The 16,353-nt window shown below is 47.8% G+C and overlaps 1 protein-coding gene across 1 annotated transcript; it reads right to left on the reverse strand.

Annotated features, from left to right (window-relative positions):
- Positions 1-1,159: 1,159 nt before the first annotated feature.
- Positions 1,160-15,045, reverse strand: LST1 (leukocyte specific transcript 1). The gene is made up of 5 exons (XM_088663661.1): positions 14,898-15,045; positions 13,902-13,953; positions 10,224-10,334; positions 7,353-7,375; positions 1,160-2,138 (listed from the first exon to the last, which is right to left on the reverse strand). The coding sequence occupies exons 2-5, from the start codon at positions 13,927-13,929 to the stop codon at positions 1,887-1,889; spliced, it is 414 nt and encodes a 137-aa protein (XP_088519787.1). The 5' UTR covers positions 13,930-13,953; positions 14,898-15,045; the 3' UTR covers positions 1,160-1,886.
- Positions 15,046-16,353: the final 1,308 nt, after the last annotated feature.

Raw genomic sequence — 16,353 nt, forward strand, 5'->3', positions numbered from 1 at the left:
TGCTTTTCAAAGCTTCCTGACCAAGGAGGCGAGAGGAAGTGCAAAGCCTTCCTCTTTTCTTGAACCTCACCCACCCGCTTTTTCCGTGGGAGAGAAGGAGAGAGCAACGCGGTCAGAACCTCAAAAGAGGATCTTTCTCTTTTCTTGCTCAAGCATCATTTGGGGCAGTTCTATCCTCAGAGTTTATCCCCCCCCCCCACACACACCTCCATTTGCACAGTCAGTCATCCTTTGAAGCAGGGGTCAGGAACCTTTTTCAACCATGAGCCGGTCCACTGTGTTCTCAGACCATGTGGTGGGCCGGACTATATTTTTGGGGGGGGGGGGAAATGAACGAATTCCTATGCCCCACAAATAACCCAGAGATGCATTTTATAACCCAGAGATGCATTTTAAATGAAAGGACACATTCTACTCATGTAGAAACACACTGATTCCTGGACCGTCCGCGGGCCGGATTGAGAAGGCGATTGGGCCGCATCCAGCCCACGTGCCTTAGGTTGCCCACCCCTGCTTTGAAGCATAGACTGCCTATCTGCCAAAGCAATGCACCCCAGTCTCTTTCCCCCCAAATATCACCTCTCTCTATATATCTGAAGTTGGAGGGCATGAGATTAGGGTAGCCTAGCATAGAAATAGGGATGCAGGTGGCGCTGTGGTCTAAACTTGGGCTTGCCGATCAGAAGGTTGGCGGTTCAAATCTGCGCGACGGGGTGAGCTCCCGTTGCTCGGTCCCAGCTCCTGCCAACCTAGCAGTTCGAAATCACATAAAAGTGCAAGTAGATAAATAGGTACCGCTCAGGCGGGAAGGTAAACGGCATTTTCGTGCGCTGCTCTGGTTCGCCAGAAGCGGACTAGTCATGCTTGCCGCATGACCCGGAAAAACTGTCTCGGGACAAACGCCAGCTCCCTCGGCCAGTAAAGCAAGATGAGTGCCACAACCCCAGAGTCATTTGCGACTGGACTTAACTGTCAGGGGTCCTTTACCTTTACCTTTTTTTTAGCACATAAATGCTCCTTGCGCTGGTGCGATGCTCCATTCCATCCCTCCAGCAACCAGACAGTGAATGCCACTGAATGAGTTTGACTTGAAGACGTCCTACAGCACTTCAGCCACGTTCATTGTAAGATTATTTGAAAAATAAAAATAAAACGAGGAGACCTTCGCAGTTTTACTGGTGCACCTTGCTTCAAGGGGCAGCGAATGACAGACTATTGTAGGTTCAATGAAGATAGTGTACAGTAGGAAAATAACAGCTTTGTGTAATGAGAGAGGGAAGGGTGAGAACACAGAAACTGCCAATATACAAGAGAGTCCCTGTTTTCAGCTCTGACATGCTGGGAGGTCTAGTGAGATGTCACAGCGCAGATACGGAACCTGCTTCCTGTCACAGAATTGGTTTTCTTCTAGACTAGTCCTCATGATTTGTATATATTCACATTTGGTCACTTTTGCACCCCACCTATTGTTCCATACATGGGGGTCAAGCCTGAGAGGTAGGTCAGTCTGAGATGAATGACTTATCCGAAGCCCAACCCATTGGAGATTTGACCCCAGGTCACCAAGTCCATGACAGCATGCCAGTGGTTCTAGAGATGAGCTAAGGAATGTCTCCGTAACCTCCCCCCAAATCACCTTCCCTTTCTTTGCGAAAACTAAATCCAAATTGTTTGAAGATGCAAAAAGGGGAAAGCAAAATAAATTAGGCACACCCCTCCCCCCCTGCAAGATCTATGCAAAGATATTCAACCTGCATAAAACAGTCCGATGGCAGAACGTTTCAGCTTCTCTGGGGCCAGAATCTGAGCACAAAAGATACACAGTCCACATCAAGCACAGAACCTTTCCCCCCTCGCTGAATCTCCCATTCCAGTCCAAAGAAAGCTCAGTCCTGTTCCACGAACGACTGGTCCCCACTCGCCACGCCATCCATTCTATCCTCTTCGTTTGGCTCAGGCCTGCAGCAGCTTCCCTGATCGGCCGTTTCCTTTAGCTCTGCCACCGTAGCATAGTCGTTGTTGAGAGATGCCAAAGGGGCTGGGCAGGCCCCCCCATCACATTGCCCCCTGTTGCAATCAGGGAGGTTCTGCAGTTCGGCGTAATGTAAACTAGCTTCATCCGGATTGCCGGTCACACCCTAGTGATGGGAAAGGATACAGCAAGAGGATACATCGGTCAGTACCAAAAGACGGGGAAAACAGGCTGGTTAATTGTTATGTACTGAGCTGAATCCTAGAACAATAGGATTCAGAATCAGCGGGAGCTACCCAATCCAACTCCAGGTGGAAGTGAATCCGCAACCTGATTGGCCTGCTGGAGCAGCCAATCAGGCGGCTGGCAGAAGTGAATCTGCTACCTGATTGGCCTGTAGGAGCAGCCAATCAGGCTGCAGGCAGAAGTCAATCCATAATATAATTGGCCCACAGGTGTAGCCCTGAAGTAGCCAATCACGCAAGGCCCATTGTGTAAATAATGTATATAAGCAGATGGTTTGGGGAAAAGAGCCATTCGTCTTCTCTTCTCCTCCTTGATGACTATGAGCTGAATAAAGAGCATGAAATTCACTCTTGACTCCGAGTATATTTCATTAATTCAAACCAGAATGTGAAATTCAGGCTCCCAACCACCTTACCTCCTCCTACATCCTTGTTGGCCCCTGGGGGTTCCCTGGGCACAGTGCCTAGACCTGGGACTCAGCTAGACTGGTAAAGAAAAAACTATTTATACGTGTTGTATATGAGATATAACAGGGTTCCCAAACTAAGGCCCGGGGGCCGGATGCGGCCCAATCGCCTTCTAAATCCGGCCCGCAGACGGTCTGGGAATCAGCATGTTTTTACATGAGTAGAATGTGTCCTTTTATTTAAAATGCATCTCTGGGTTATTTGTGGGGCATAGGGATTCGTTCTCCCCCCCCCAAAAAAAAATAGTCCTGCCCCCCACAAGGTCTGAGGGACAGTGGACCGGCCCCCTGCTGAAAAAGTTTGCTGACCCCTGATAACATTGTGCCAGCAGGTGGTGATGCCGAGTCCCATTTTTCTCTACCTGTTTTCCCTGTTTACATTTGCAACGCTTTAAACTGGAGTGCTTCTCTAATGTGTCTAGATCCATCCCTGGTTAGTATTGTGTTGTGCAATTGTGTGCACCCAGAAGGAACCCCCATTGTGTCCAATGGAACTTGTTCATAGGTAAGTGGGGTTACTTTTAGTCCCTTGACTGGAATAAAAGTAACTGTACTTGGGCTTTTGCCGTATCAGTTTATTTCCACTCTACCCGCCCACTTTCTGCAGTGAGTACAAATTTAGCCCTATCACCTCCACCACCACAATTCTGGTCACAGTTCAGCGGAATTCAGTTTCATGCCACTGCTCAAATTTTATGCAAATCTGAGTCCCTTTTTTGGTGGCGCACTTCTTCTGCTTTTGTTTAAAAGGGGATTGGTGTCAGGAGTATGGGCAGGAGTCAGGCTCTGGGGCCTGTAGTACTTTACAGGACTGGGGCCTGCCTCAGCTTGTGCTGGAGCAGCAAGGCGTGGCCACACAGGTGAAGACATCAGCTTGTGCTGGAGAGGCAAGGAGTAGTCACCCAGGTGGAGCCACTTGATATCTCACTGCACCTGGTGGCAGGAGCTGGGAGGGATAAAAGTGCAGCATTTCCCTTCAGCTCTTTGCCACAGCAACGCTTTCCCTGCCTGGTTGCCTCTGGCCTCTTGTTCCTTGGACCCTTGCCTTGCCGACGCCTTGATTCTTGCCCCGTGGACCTTCGCCTTGCTTCTAGTTCCTGGATCCTTCGCCTTGCTCCTTGCTCCTTGGACCCCTGCCTCGCCTTCGCCTTGCTCCTGCCCCGTGGACCTTCGCCTTGCTTCTCGTTCCTGGATCCTTCGCCTTGCTCCTTGCTCCTTGGACCCCTGCCTCGCCTTCGCCTTGCTCCTGCCCCGTGGACCTTCGCCTTGCTTCTTGTTCCTGGATCCTTCGTCTTGCTCCTTGCTCCTTGGACCCTTGCTTCGCCTTCGCCTTGCTCTTGCCCCGTGGACCTTCGCCTTGCTTCTTGTTCCTGGACCCTCGCTTTGCCTTCGCCCTGCTTCGTGCCCCGTGGACCTTCGCCTCTGCCTTCGACCCTGCTTCTTCACCACCCTCTTGCCTCTGGTCCCGACGCCCGCCGACCGGACCGTGACAATTGGTGGCCACCTGGCTGAAATCCAGCTTCCACAGAGGAGCTAAACTTGTTTCTCTGGACTGTACCGGTTCAGACTTCAGATGTGCCCTCATAGGCTTGAATTATTCTCCAGTCCTCTGGCCAAAAAACAACAACCCACCTCTCCACACAGAAAAGTAGAAGACAGGTAGAGGGTTTTCAGCCTGGCCTCCATCCTGATACATCAGTTTTCTACGTGTATAACTATTTCCCCTCCCCCTATTTAGTCATGTGAGCCCTTGTCTACAGTCCAAAGTGGTACAGTCTCAAGAAGACGCTAGCTGGTCATCACTAGGGACGAATGCAGGCACCTTATTTTCCATTCCTCCTTGGATTTGTCGCATGCAGCACTGTTTCTGTTCCGCTGCAGTTCATCTCCCAGCAAAAATGACATTAGACGTATTGCAGGACGTCCTCATTTCACGTGCAGAATTTCAACCATACATGGTTGAAGGCAGGCCAGTTGAAATTGCGCAAGTCCCATGCAAGGTGGAAAGCTCTTTTTGTACCAGGTCCGTTTGGGGGCAAGGCCCACTTAGCACACCAGTTATGGAAGGCTCCTTGAGATCACACAGGACAATCTAAGATCCCGCAAGATCTCACGTGAACATCCCTAGCCTTCCATTGCCGTGGCAGCAAGTGGACCCAGCGAGGCCCACTTGGCATGCCAGTTTTGGGAATGCTGGGGTGCCCCCTCACCCACCAGCCACAAGGTACCTCCAAAGGTTTGACTACATGCTTAACCCTCAGAACCGAACCCCTGCCTAAAATGAGGGATTATAAAAATGGATATAAAATGGATATAAAATGGAAATTGCTTAATTGGAATTTTAAAATGGACCCATGGGGGGGAGGGGGAATTGAGGAAGTCAACAATGTTAAGTAAAAAAATGTACAAATTGATTTTAAAAATTGTTTGTTTTTTAATGTTTTATTTTTGTTTTTTGTTCTTGTTTTTGTGATTTTGTAATATTGGAAAATGAATAAAAATTACTTGAAAAAATAAAATAAAATGAGCGATTGCTGTACATTATTAGCTACATAGATTACATTGTCATTAGGTTATTCCAATGAAAAGGAAATGCAGTACAAATTTGGGGGGGGGGTTAGGACATAATTAAGTGTCATTTGTGGGCTGAAAGCAGCCACAACAACATATAGGTAAAAAAAGGTAAAGGACCCCTGGATGGTTAAATCCAGTCAAAGGCGACTATGGGGTTGCAGCGCTTGTCTCGCTTTCAGGCCGAGGGAGCCGGCGTTTGTCCACAGACAGCTTTCCGGGTCATGCAGCCAGCATGATTAAAGCGCTTCTGGCGCAACGGGACACCGTGATGGAAACCAGAGCGCAAAGAAACGCTGTTTACCTTCCCGTCGCAGTGGTATCTATTTATCTACTTGCGCTGGTGTGCTTTCGAACTGCGAGGTTGGCAGGAGCTTGGACAGAACAACGGGAGCTCACTCCATCATGAGCATTTAAACCGCCGACCTTCTGATCGGCAAACCTAAGAGGCTCAGAGGTATAGGCCACAGCACCACCCATGTCCCTACAACAACATATACCCTGGGTTGGTTTCTGGACATGAGGCAAACCAATGAACTCTGGCAATTTCCACTCCAAAATCCCTAGACACCACACCGAGCTCAGGCCAGTGTGCTCTGAAGGCAGCTCATGGGATGAGCACTATTTTTAAGTTTGTTGTTGTTTAGTTGTTTAGCCGTGTCCAACTCTTCGTGACCACATGGACCAGAGCACGCTAGGCACTCCTATCTTCCACTGCCTCCCACAGTTTGGTCAGACTCATGTTGGTAGCTTCGAGAACACTGTCCAACCATCTCGTCCTCTGTCGTCCCCTTCTCCTAGTGCCCTCCATCTTTCCCAACATCAGGGTCTTTTCCAGGGAGTCTTCTCTTCTCATGAGGTGGCCAAAGTATTGGAGCCTCAGCTTCACGATCTGTCCTTCCAGTGAGCACTCAGGGCTGATTTCCTTCAGAATGGATAGGTTTGAACTTCTTGCAGTCCATGGGACTCTCAAGAGTCTCCTCCAGCACCATAATTTAAAAGCATCAATTCTTCAGCGATCAAGATCTGTCCTTCCAGTGAGCACTCAGGGCTGATTTCCTTTAGATATTTTTTTTTTAAGATAAGCCGTTCCAAAACCACAATGATCAGCTCTAACACCTTGAATTTATCTCAGGGATGACCTTCTGGTATCGATAGAATTTAGAATCTAGAGATGCTCCCTTAGCATTATGAAGGTAGCATTAGGAAGAACTTCCTGACAGTAAGAGCTGTTCGGCAGTGGATTTTGCTACCAAGGAGTGTGGTGGAGTCTCCTTCTTTGGAGGTCTTTAAGCAGATGCTTGTCAGGCATATGTCAAGAATGCTTTGATGGTGTTTCCTGCTTGGCAGGGGGTTGGACTGGATGGCCCTTGTGGTCTCTTCCAACTCTATGATTCTATGATTCTATGATTCTAGGTTGGTGATTCAAGGACTTGCCCTAGAGACACATGGCCCAGGCAGTTCCAGAGGCCTAGAGCAGGGATAGCCAATGGGGTGACGTTTGGGGCAGGCTGGCTTGGGATGATAGGGCTTGGAGCCCACAACATCTGCAGGACTCCACAATGCCCTAGATGTTGTTGCACAAGTTTGCCTTAAACGCTCCGGAGAATAAAGTTCCTTTGAGCCATTCCCCATTCCTCTAGTTCAGGGGTCCCCAAACTTACCCGGCTTTGGGCCGGATGCCCACCGCGCCGATTGCGTGGTGGGCCGGAGGATGGGGGAGCGTGCGCGGGGGCCTGGAAAGCGCCGGAAATAGCTTGTGCGCATGTGCAGAAGCCTCCTCTGACCCGGAAGTACACCAGAAATGACGCTTGCGTGTGTGCACAAGCTATTTCCATTGCTTTTCTGGGTCGGAAGTTGGCAGCCACACCGCACCGCACCGGTAAGAGCGGGTGGTGGCAGTGGGCAGCAGGGGTTCCCAGGGGCTGCATAAAAGAGCCTCGGGGGCCGTATGTGGCCCCCGGGCCATAGTCTGGGGGCCCCTGCTCTAGTTGGTCTGTGGATCCTGAATCTACATGCTGCAAATGTGTACAGTTCTTCCTCACCCAAACCTCCTCTGCCCACTTGGTTATTGTCTCTAAATCACACCGTACTTACTTCTATAGGTTTCCGCTTCTTTCCTGCGAAGGAAAACAAAAAAACACTTGTTATCATAGGGACAAAAATTGTGAATTAAAGGTGTGTTTGCTTTCATTTTATATTCTTATTTCCTCAGGTTGTGCTTTATTTTTTACAGTACGCGGGAGCCCAGGAAGCTGCCTTAGAACCCAAACTCAGCCACTGCATTCTCCATTATCATTGCACATCCACAGGCTTGGGAAAAACCCAAAGTTTGCAGAAGTACAAAAATACTTTGCATGCATGCACGCAAAGCTCGCATAGGGTAACCACCTCATTTTTCCAGACAATGTCACTGGGAGGAGCAACATTGTCAAGACATTCTGTTGCTCCCAAGGCAATTTACAGCCCCGGCTTCTTAAAATGTGATTGCGTTGGGTCCGGCAGCAGCCAGACTTTGTAGCTGCTCGCAAGGTGATTTTCTGTGTATACAAAAGTGATCCTTAAAAGTATTTGAAGAAGCGAAATATCTGATTTATAGGTCCCTCCAGAATATTTCTTTGGATTTGTTTGGTTTTCCCCAGGAGCATTTGGCAATGTATCACTGGTGCAATAGAAGTATGTGAGTGGTAGATTTACACTGGCTCATCCACACATCATTCTGGTATATTTGGTGCCTTGTTGCCATCCAGAGAGGTGCTTTTACCCTGGCAGTTAGAAATACATCTTCCCATAATGGTTGGCTGGTGGTCTCTGATTTTCAATGTTTGTGCATTTTTATTATCAATATATATTACTGTAAATTGCTTTGGGATATATATATATATATATATATATATATATATATATATATATATATAGGTAAAGGGACACCTGACCATTAAGTCCAGTCGTGACCGACTCTGGGGTTGCTCGCTCGTCTCGCGTTATTGGCCGAGGGAGCCGGCGTATAGCTTCCAGGTCATGTGGCCAGCATGACAAAGCCGCTTCTGGCAAACCAGAGCAGCACATGGAAATGCTGTTTACCTTCCCGCTATAGCAGTTCCTATTTATCTACTTGCATTTTGACGTGCTTCGAACTGCTAGGTTGGCAGGAGCTGGGAACGAGCAACAGGAGCTCACCCCGTCGCGCAGATTTGAACCGCCGACCTTCTGATCAGCAAGCCCTAGGCTCAGTGGTTTAACCCACAGCGCCACCTGGGTCCCTGTATCTATATATATCTATATCTATCTATCTATCTATCTATCTATGTATCTCGGTTTAAGTACACGATTGGTTCTGGAAGTCCATACTTAACCTGAAGCGTACTTAACCTGCAGTGAACTTTCCCATTGAAAGTAATGGAAAGTGGATTAATCCGTTCCAGACGGGTCCGCGGAGTACTTAAACTGAAAGTACTCAAACCGAAGCGTACTTAAACCGAGGTATGACTGTATATACTGTATATATATTAGTATATAAATATTTTTTTATGAATAAAAGCAACAGTAACCCAGAACATTTGTGGTGTGGAAAGCCAACAGGATTTCAGAAGGAAGTGGCAATACATGCTCTGATTGTGGAAACAAAGCAGTCTGTCTTCCCACAAACACCTGTGTTTTCATATGTGTTGGAAGCCTCCAAGAGTGGCTGGGGAAACCCAGACGGATGTGAGGGGTATAAATAATAAAATAATTACTAAAATTATTGTTGAAAGAGGGATTTCATATTCTAGCAGTGGTTTTTTTAAGGTTGAGTTATTTCCCTGTCCATAGCTGTACTGGAGATGTTTTGAATCTGTCATGGATGCTTTTGTTGAGATTTCTGCACCCAAGCAGGTTGAACGAGATAATCCTCGGGATCCTTTTGAACTCTGCAATTCTATAATTTTAAAGCTGTTAATAAATTGCTTCATCACTTTTTCTTTGCTTGCCTGCAATCCTTGATAATAAATATGATAAATAACATACCCTCCAACATTTATCCGATGAAAATAGAGACATCCTATTCCCTAACAACAACAACAACAACAACAACAACAACAACAGGAAGAAGTTTATGATTTATACCCCACCCATGTGACTGGGTTGCCCAAGCCACTCTGGGCGGCTTCCAACAAACAAAAACGTAATAAAACATTTTTTAAAATTTCCCTATACAGGGCTATCTTCAGACGTCTTCTAAAGGTTGCCTAGTTCCTTATCTCCTTGGCTCAGGGGGTCGGATAACTCCATACCCTCCAACATTTCTCCAATGAAAATAGGAACGTCCTTAGGAAAAACGGGACAATTTGATTCTGAGATCAAATCAGAAACTAGAGCAGCTTCTGTAAATCCAGGGATGTTCCTGGGAAATAGGGACACTTGGAGGGTCTGAAATAATGAATACACAAAAGAGAGGATGCCCGAAAGGGGCCCTATATCTGTGTTCTGATCCTCACACTAGACCAGGAGGCATAGTTTGTACGGACGTAGGAGGCAGCTTTATGCTGAGTCAGATCCTTGGTGTACTCAGCTCCATATTGTCTTCACTGACTGGCAGCCTCTCTCTGGGGTTTCAGGCAGGAAGCCTTGCACAGGGAGATGCCAGGAATTGAATCCAGGACCTTCTGCATATGCGACCACAGAAATATGTACACCCCCCCCCAAGATCAGGTCTCTCCGAAACGCAAAGCCAGTGAACTTATTGAGGTTTCCTAATTGTTGGGGACCAGGACTGATTTGGGGGAAATATTCTCAACTTTAGAACAGACCCCCCCCCCTTTAGAACAGAGGTTTAGGACTTTGCGGGCTCCCCAGCAAGGACCAACATATGTACAACCTCTCAGCTAAAAAAGATTTTGATTTTAAAAAAGGACGTCCTTTGTTTCAGGAAGTTTTTCTCTCCTGCTTTAGAGGCTGTTCCCAGATATTTAGCAACGAGGTCGTTACCTCTTTTGCAGACACGGCAGAGGCAGATGGAGAGGATTACCGTAACCAGCAGCATCAGGAGAATGGAGGCTCCTCCTGCGATGAGCAGCCACTTTGTGATTTGGCAGAGATCTGCAAAGTTGGGAAGGTGTGACACCATCAGTGCCAGGGAGCCCAGTCCCCCTCTCGCCCCCCCCCCGTTCCTCTTGCCTATGATCACACTCCTCGCCTTGGAACCAAAACTAACTGTAGTTCGCGCGCCCCCCCTCCCGAGGACATAGGCCTGAGGGGACTGGAGCAAGACCTCTTCCACCCAGCGCCCATTCCAGAGGGTAGCATGGCTGGGCATTTGCCAGGCCCCAGCACCTCCACTTCCCACTATATATATATTAGGTGTACTATATACTAGGTGTACCCTGCTCCCTGGATGGTGGCGATCTCCGGGGCAGGCGCGGGATGGGGAGGAGGCTGGTCTCGGTGCGACCTGCTCTGTGGCGGCGGCAGGATCTCTGGGGTGGGCGCGGGCTGTGGAGCGGCCTGCTCCCTGGATGGTGGTGGTCTCCTGGGGCTGTGAGGGATGGGGAGCGGCCTGGTCTCGGGGCAGCCTGATCCCTAGGGGTGACGCGATCTCCAGGGCGGGCAAGGGCTGTGGAGTGGCCTGCTCCCTGGGGATCGGCCTGCTCTCGGGGTGGGCGTGGTCTCTGGGGAGGGCTGGGTCCCGGGGTGGTTGGGGTCGATGGGGAATGGGAGGATTGTGGCAGTATTATTGTCATAGGTGAGTTTGATGTCCACTAGAGGACACAATTCTTTTTTACAGTAATCCAGGTTTTTTTACCTGCCCTAAGTGTGTTCTGCCCAATGTAAGTACATGGAAACACTCCGACAACCGCATGTGAGGTTGTGGCCAAATCTGAGGCTGATCGGGTAAGCGGTTTTGGAGATAAGTGTGTTTTAACAAACATCGACCCTCTACATTTTTCTATATATAGATATAATATTTATAGATACACACACACACACACACACACACACACACACACACACACACACCTTAGCTGCCAAGTATCCCGTTTTTCGCGGGAAACCCCCGGATTTTAATCCGTTTCCCGCTGTTCTCCCGAATGGAGAAAAATCCCGGAAATCCCTCGGATTTCCTATCTGCCAGGGAGCCTCCATTTTGGGTGCCGCTCTTCCCATATGTGGGCACTGGAAACCGGGAAGAGTGGCACCGGAAGTCACTTCTATGCATGCCCGGCGGCCATCTTGGTGGTGGCCGCATGCCCGGCGGCCATCTTGGTGGTGGCCACATGGCAGCGGCCGTCACCAAGATGGCCGCCGTCATGCGGCCACCACCAAGATGGCCGCCGGGCATGCGTAGAAGTGACTTCCGGTGCCACTCTTCCCGGTTTCCTGTGCCCACATATGGGAAGAGCGGCCCCGGAAGTTGCTTCTATGCAACTTCCGGTGCCATGCCGCTGCTGATCCCGCATTTTTCAGTGGGAGACTTGGCAGGTATGACACACACAGTGGAACCTCAGTTTTTGAACGCAATCTGTTCCGGAAGACCGTTCAACTTTCGAAACGTTCGAAAACCACGGATCAATAGGCAGCCGGCAAAATCCATTGAAAAAAATGGAAAAACACACAGCGGAAGCCATTCGACTTCCGAGGCACGTTCGAAAACGCAAGCAATTACTTCCGGGTTTTGGCATTCAGCTTCCAAATTGTTCAGCTTCTGAGACGCTCGAAAACCCAGGCTCCACTGTATTAGAGTTAGGACATTTTAAAACCCAGCTTTCATGAAATGGCATTTATTTGCTATTAAAATGCACGATTCCTCATGACGCTTTTATCTAAGTAAATGTGTGTTTGAATATTTAAAGGGAAGATTTAAAACGTGCCCTTTCACATGCCCTTTTGAGTTTGTTCTTTCCTTTAAGGAAAAATGCTTTTTGACAAGTCCTGCCACCTAGCCCAAGCGCTTGTTGTATTAGCTCACACAAATTACCTGATTTCTTTTTCTTTTTTTAAGCAGCCGCAACACACACAAAAGAACACAGCAGAATAAATGAGGGTGTTTGCCTGAGCCAGTCTAAGGGCTTGAGAAAATTACCTGCCCAGCTCAGCTGCCCTAACCTCATCGTCAAAAGCGGCCACCCAAAAACATACTCTCCTCATTTTCAGTGCCTTGGTGGCATAACTGCCAACTCCCCAGGGGACCTGGGTGCCTGAGCACCCACAAAATTCCCCATGAAAGGGCCAGGCACCCACAAATTTCAGTGCTGGGGCTATGCACACTGCATGGCACTCACAGACCCGAGCATCCACAATTGTGGGGCCAAGCAGGCACCACTGCTGTGGTGAGAACAGCAGTGAAGGTTTCCAAGCAGAGGAGGAGAATGGGTTTTGAGGTGTCTTCTCTCGCCATTTTGGCTCTGACGTGTTGGGTAACAGCACACCCCAGCTCAAGGGTTCATGGGAGGTGCCGTTTCCACAGCCCCTGGGAGAACTACAGTCATACCTCGGTTTAAGTAGGCCTCGGTTTGAGTATTTTCAGTTTAAGTACTCCGCGCATAGCTGCCAAGTCTCCCGTTTTCCCCGGGAAATCCCTGTTTTCCCAGCTGTTCCTAGCTGGAAAAAAATGGATTTTTTTGTTTTTTCCCGGTTGAGTCTGGCGTGGCGGCCATTTTGGAACTGGGCGGAGCATGCTTAGAAGCGACTTTTGATGCTGCTCTGCCCAGTTCCAAAATGGCTGCAGTGCGACTTCTGGCGCGGCGGCCATTTTGGAACTGGGCAAAGCAGCATCAAGTCACTTCTGAGCATGCTCCGCCCAGTTCCAAAATGGCGGCAGCGCTACTTCCGGTCTGCTATTTCCGGCCCGGTCCCTTATTTCTCTGACAGCAACTTGGCAGGTATGACTCCGCGGACCTGTCTGGAACAGATTACAGTGGTACCTCTACTTACGAATTTAATGCGTTCCGAACACACATTCGTAAGTCGGGAAAAATTGTAAGTCGAATCCCATAGGAATGCATTGGGAGAAAAAATCCGTAAGTCAAAGCAACCCTATCTAAAAATTCGTAAGTAGGAAAAAATCCTATCTAAACAGCATCCAAGATGGCGGACGGAGCTCCGTTCGTAAGTAGAAACATTCGTAAGTAGAGTTATTCGTAAGTAGAGGTACCACTGTAATCCACTTTCCATTACTTTCAATGGGAAAGTTCGCTTCAGGTTAAGTACGCTTCAGGTTAAGTACGGACTTCCGGAACCAATTACACTCATACCTTGGGTTAAGTACGCTTCAGGTTGAGTACTCCGTGGACCTGTCTGGAATGGATTAATCCACTTTCCATTACTTTCAATGGGAAAGTTCGCTTCAGGTTAAGTACAGACTTCCGGAACCAATTGTGTTTGTAAAGCGAGGTACCACTGTACATTTCCTATGGCGCCACCAAGCCTACGCTGGGGTGCAAAGCTAGAAGCAGTAGATTGTTAAAAGCTGCCAGGAATTGTAGGCCGGCGGATAGTAAACTACACTTGCCAAGATTCTTTGGGGGAAGCCATGTGTTCCAAATGGGCATTAAACATGCCTCACCTCTGCCCCTGCACCTGCCCCTTGAGGAACCTGCCTCAGTCTACCCAATGGCAGGGCTGGCCCCGATCCCAACCAGTTGACACCAAGGGCTGAAATGCACCTACCATCTCCTTTGCAATACAAAACAAGCATCGCCAGAGTAAGAAGTGAGGTGTTCTAGAACGAAACAAAAGAGACAAGTCAAAGGCATGGGATTATTATTATTAATAATGGTAGTAGGGGGCAGGCTGTCTCAGAAAACATTTTCTGCCATTATTGATCTATAATTAATGAACAACAGGGTTTCCCACAGGCAGATAAAAAGAGCATTTCAAATGTACAAACTGCTTCATGTACAAAACCTCAGCAAATCCTCACAACTGCTGTGGAAGGCAAGTCAGTAATATAATTGTCTGTATATTGGAGATTGTGGAAGAGAGGTGGCTGAAGCCCAGGGAACAATGACTCATCTGGCAGTCACCAAGCGTGTCTGAGATAATTTTGTACCTAGGAACACAGCTCACATGATTAGCCGCTACACTACATTGCTGAAAAAGTTACATGGGGTGTGTTTTTTTTTAACAACAATAATAACTCCAAGATATGTGTCCAATTCCCACAATGCATGTTCAGCTATCACAACCGGCGCAGAACTGTAGAGTTGGAAGGGTCCACGAGGGTCATCTAGTCCAATCTCCCTGCAATGCAGGAATCTTTTGCCCAACATGGGACTCGAACCCACAGCCCTGAGATGAAGACTCTCGTGCTCTACCAGGTGGTCTATACGGCAGCTGCACAGCAAACTCAAGCGGTGAGTGCCATCAGAATTGCAGACAAGAACCCCAAGGCTTGCAGAAGTACAAAATAAAATAAAATAAAGCTGTTGAGCTCACACAGCTCAGTCGCTCCACCGCTCCAGCCCTCTGAACTTTGTAGGTGACTGAAACCTCAGACATTTCACAGGAAGAATCACTGAAATCTCTCCCTGCCCCCCCCCAATATCAGTGTCTCTCTTCATTCACCCATTCCTTCATACTTTCCCCAAACCTCTGCCCTTCCCACCGCTCTCTCACAGATCCAGACCCTAAGCAGCTCATAGGTTCCATTTAATCCCCTCTTACCTTCTCCCACTTATTCAATTTGGTCCCAAGGGCTTTGGGGCGTCTTCACCATCCCAAGCGCTCAGGCGTTCGTCCTTGACCGTCTGTCTTCCCTTTCGAGCTGACACCTTCTTGTGTCGGATGTCACGAAGCAGCGAGCTGCAACTTCTGCTTCCACCAGGAAACTGGGACCCAGCGCACAAACCAGAACTTGCAGAGCAGATGTTTCCATTCGACCACCGGGGCAGAAGAAGCAGGGCTCAGACAGCGCTAGCTCGGGAGGACGCCGGGGCTCCACTCCCGCAAGAGAGAAGTATCAAGATTGCTATCTGAGCTGTTAAAAGCACAGGCTTCGTGTTCTCAAGTTGAACTTAGCCAATTAAGGACAAAAGCTGGGTTAACAAACCCCGCTCAGTTTGAACGGCAGTCGCCGGAAAAGCAATGGACTGAAATGATCAAGGCAGCCTGGCGCCCCCAGGTCTTGTAGGGTGCTTTGAAATGGACGGGTTTTTTTGTTTTTTAAAATATATAATTCTTTATTAAATTTTCTAATTTACATTTCAAAATGTTCATTTAAACAACCTTAAATCAATGACTTCCCTTCTTTTCTTTCCGTGGTTCATTTTGCATACCATACACCCCTGAATATTTCATGTGAACTAAACCATTCAGTAATCCATTGTTACACCCATCAAAACTTATTTACACTGTTGAATTTATCTCAATGCTACCAGCGTTTTTAAATGAACATAATTTTCACCCATATATTCAGTAAATATTTCCCAGTCTTCTTTAAACGTATTTTCTTCTTGTTCTCTTAATCTATATGTTAAATCTGCAAGCGGCACGTATTCCATCAGCTTAAGTTATCATTCATCTTGCTTGTTTTCCCGTTTTTAGGCTAACAAAACACAGGCCGCAGTAGTAGCATACATAGTCTTTTGACACCTGGGAATTCCCATCTGAATTATCCCCAACAAAAAGGACTCTGGTTTTTTTGGTAAGGTACTTTTAAACATTTTTTTTTCAATTCATTATATATCATTTCCCAATACTTACCCTTTTACAAGTCTACCACATATGATAAAACATACCCTCAGCCTCATTACATCTCCAGCATTTATCTGACTCGGACTTCTACATTTTAGCAAGTCTACTCTATAAATCATTTTCAGGTACTTCTCCTTCAAAGAATAACATGCTGTGAACTTGATGGCTGAAAGACCAGCAGCCCTGTACGTTAAGTCACGATTACTACCCCCATATCACAAGTGGGAAGACTGAGGCTGAGACTACAGTGGTGCCTCGACTTATGAATTTAATCCGTTCCGAAGGCACCTTCGTAGGTCGGAAAATTCGTAAGTCGAAAAGCGCCATTGGGAACGTGATTTCCCATAGGAATGCATTGGAAATGGAAAAAATCGTAAGTCGAAGCTACCCCATCTAAAAATTAGTAAGTCGGAAAAAACCCTATCTA

This window comes from Zootoca vivipara, chromosome 2, assembly GCF_965207765.1.
Source record: "Zootoca vivipara chromosome 2, rZooViv2.hap1.1, whole genome shotgun sequence".
Taxonomy (NCBI): Eukaryota; Metazoa; Chordata; class Lepidosauria; order Squamata; family Lacertidae; genus Zootoca; species Zootoca vivipara.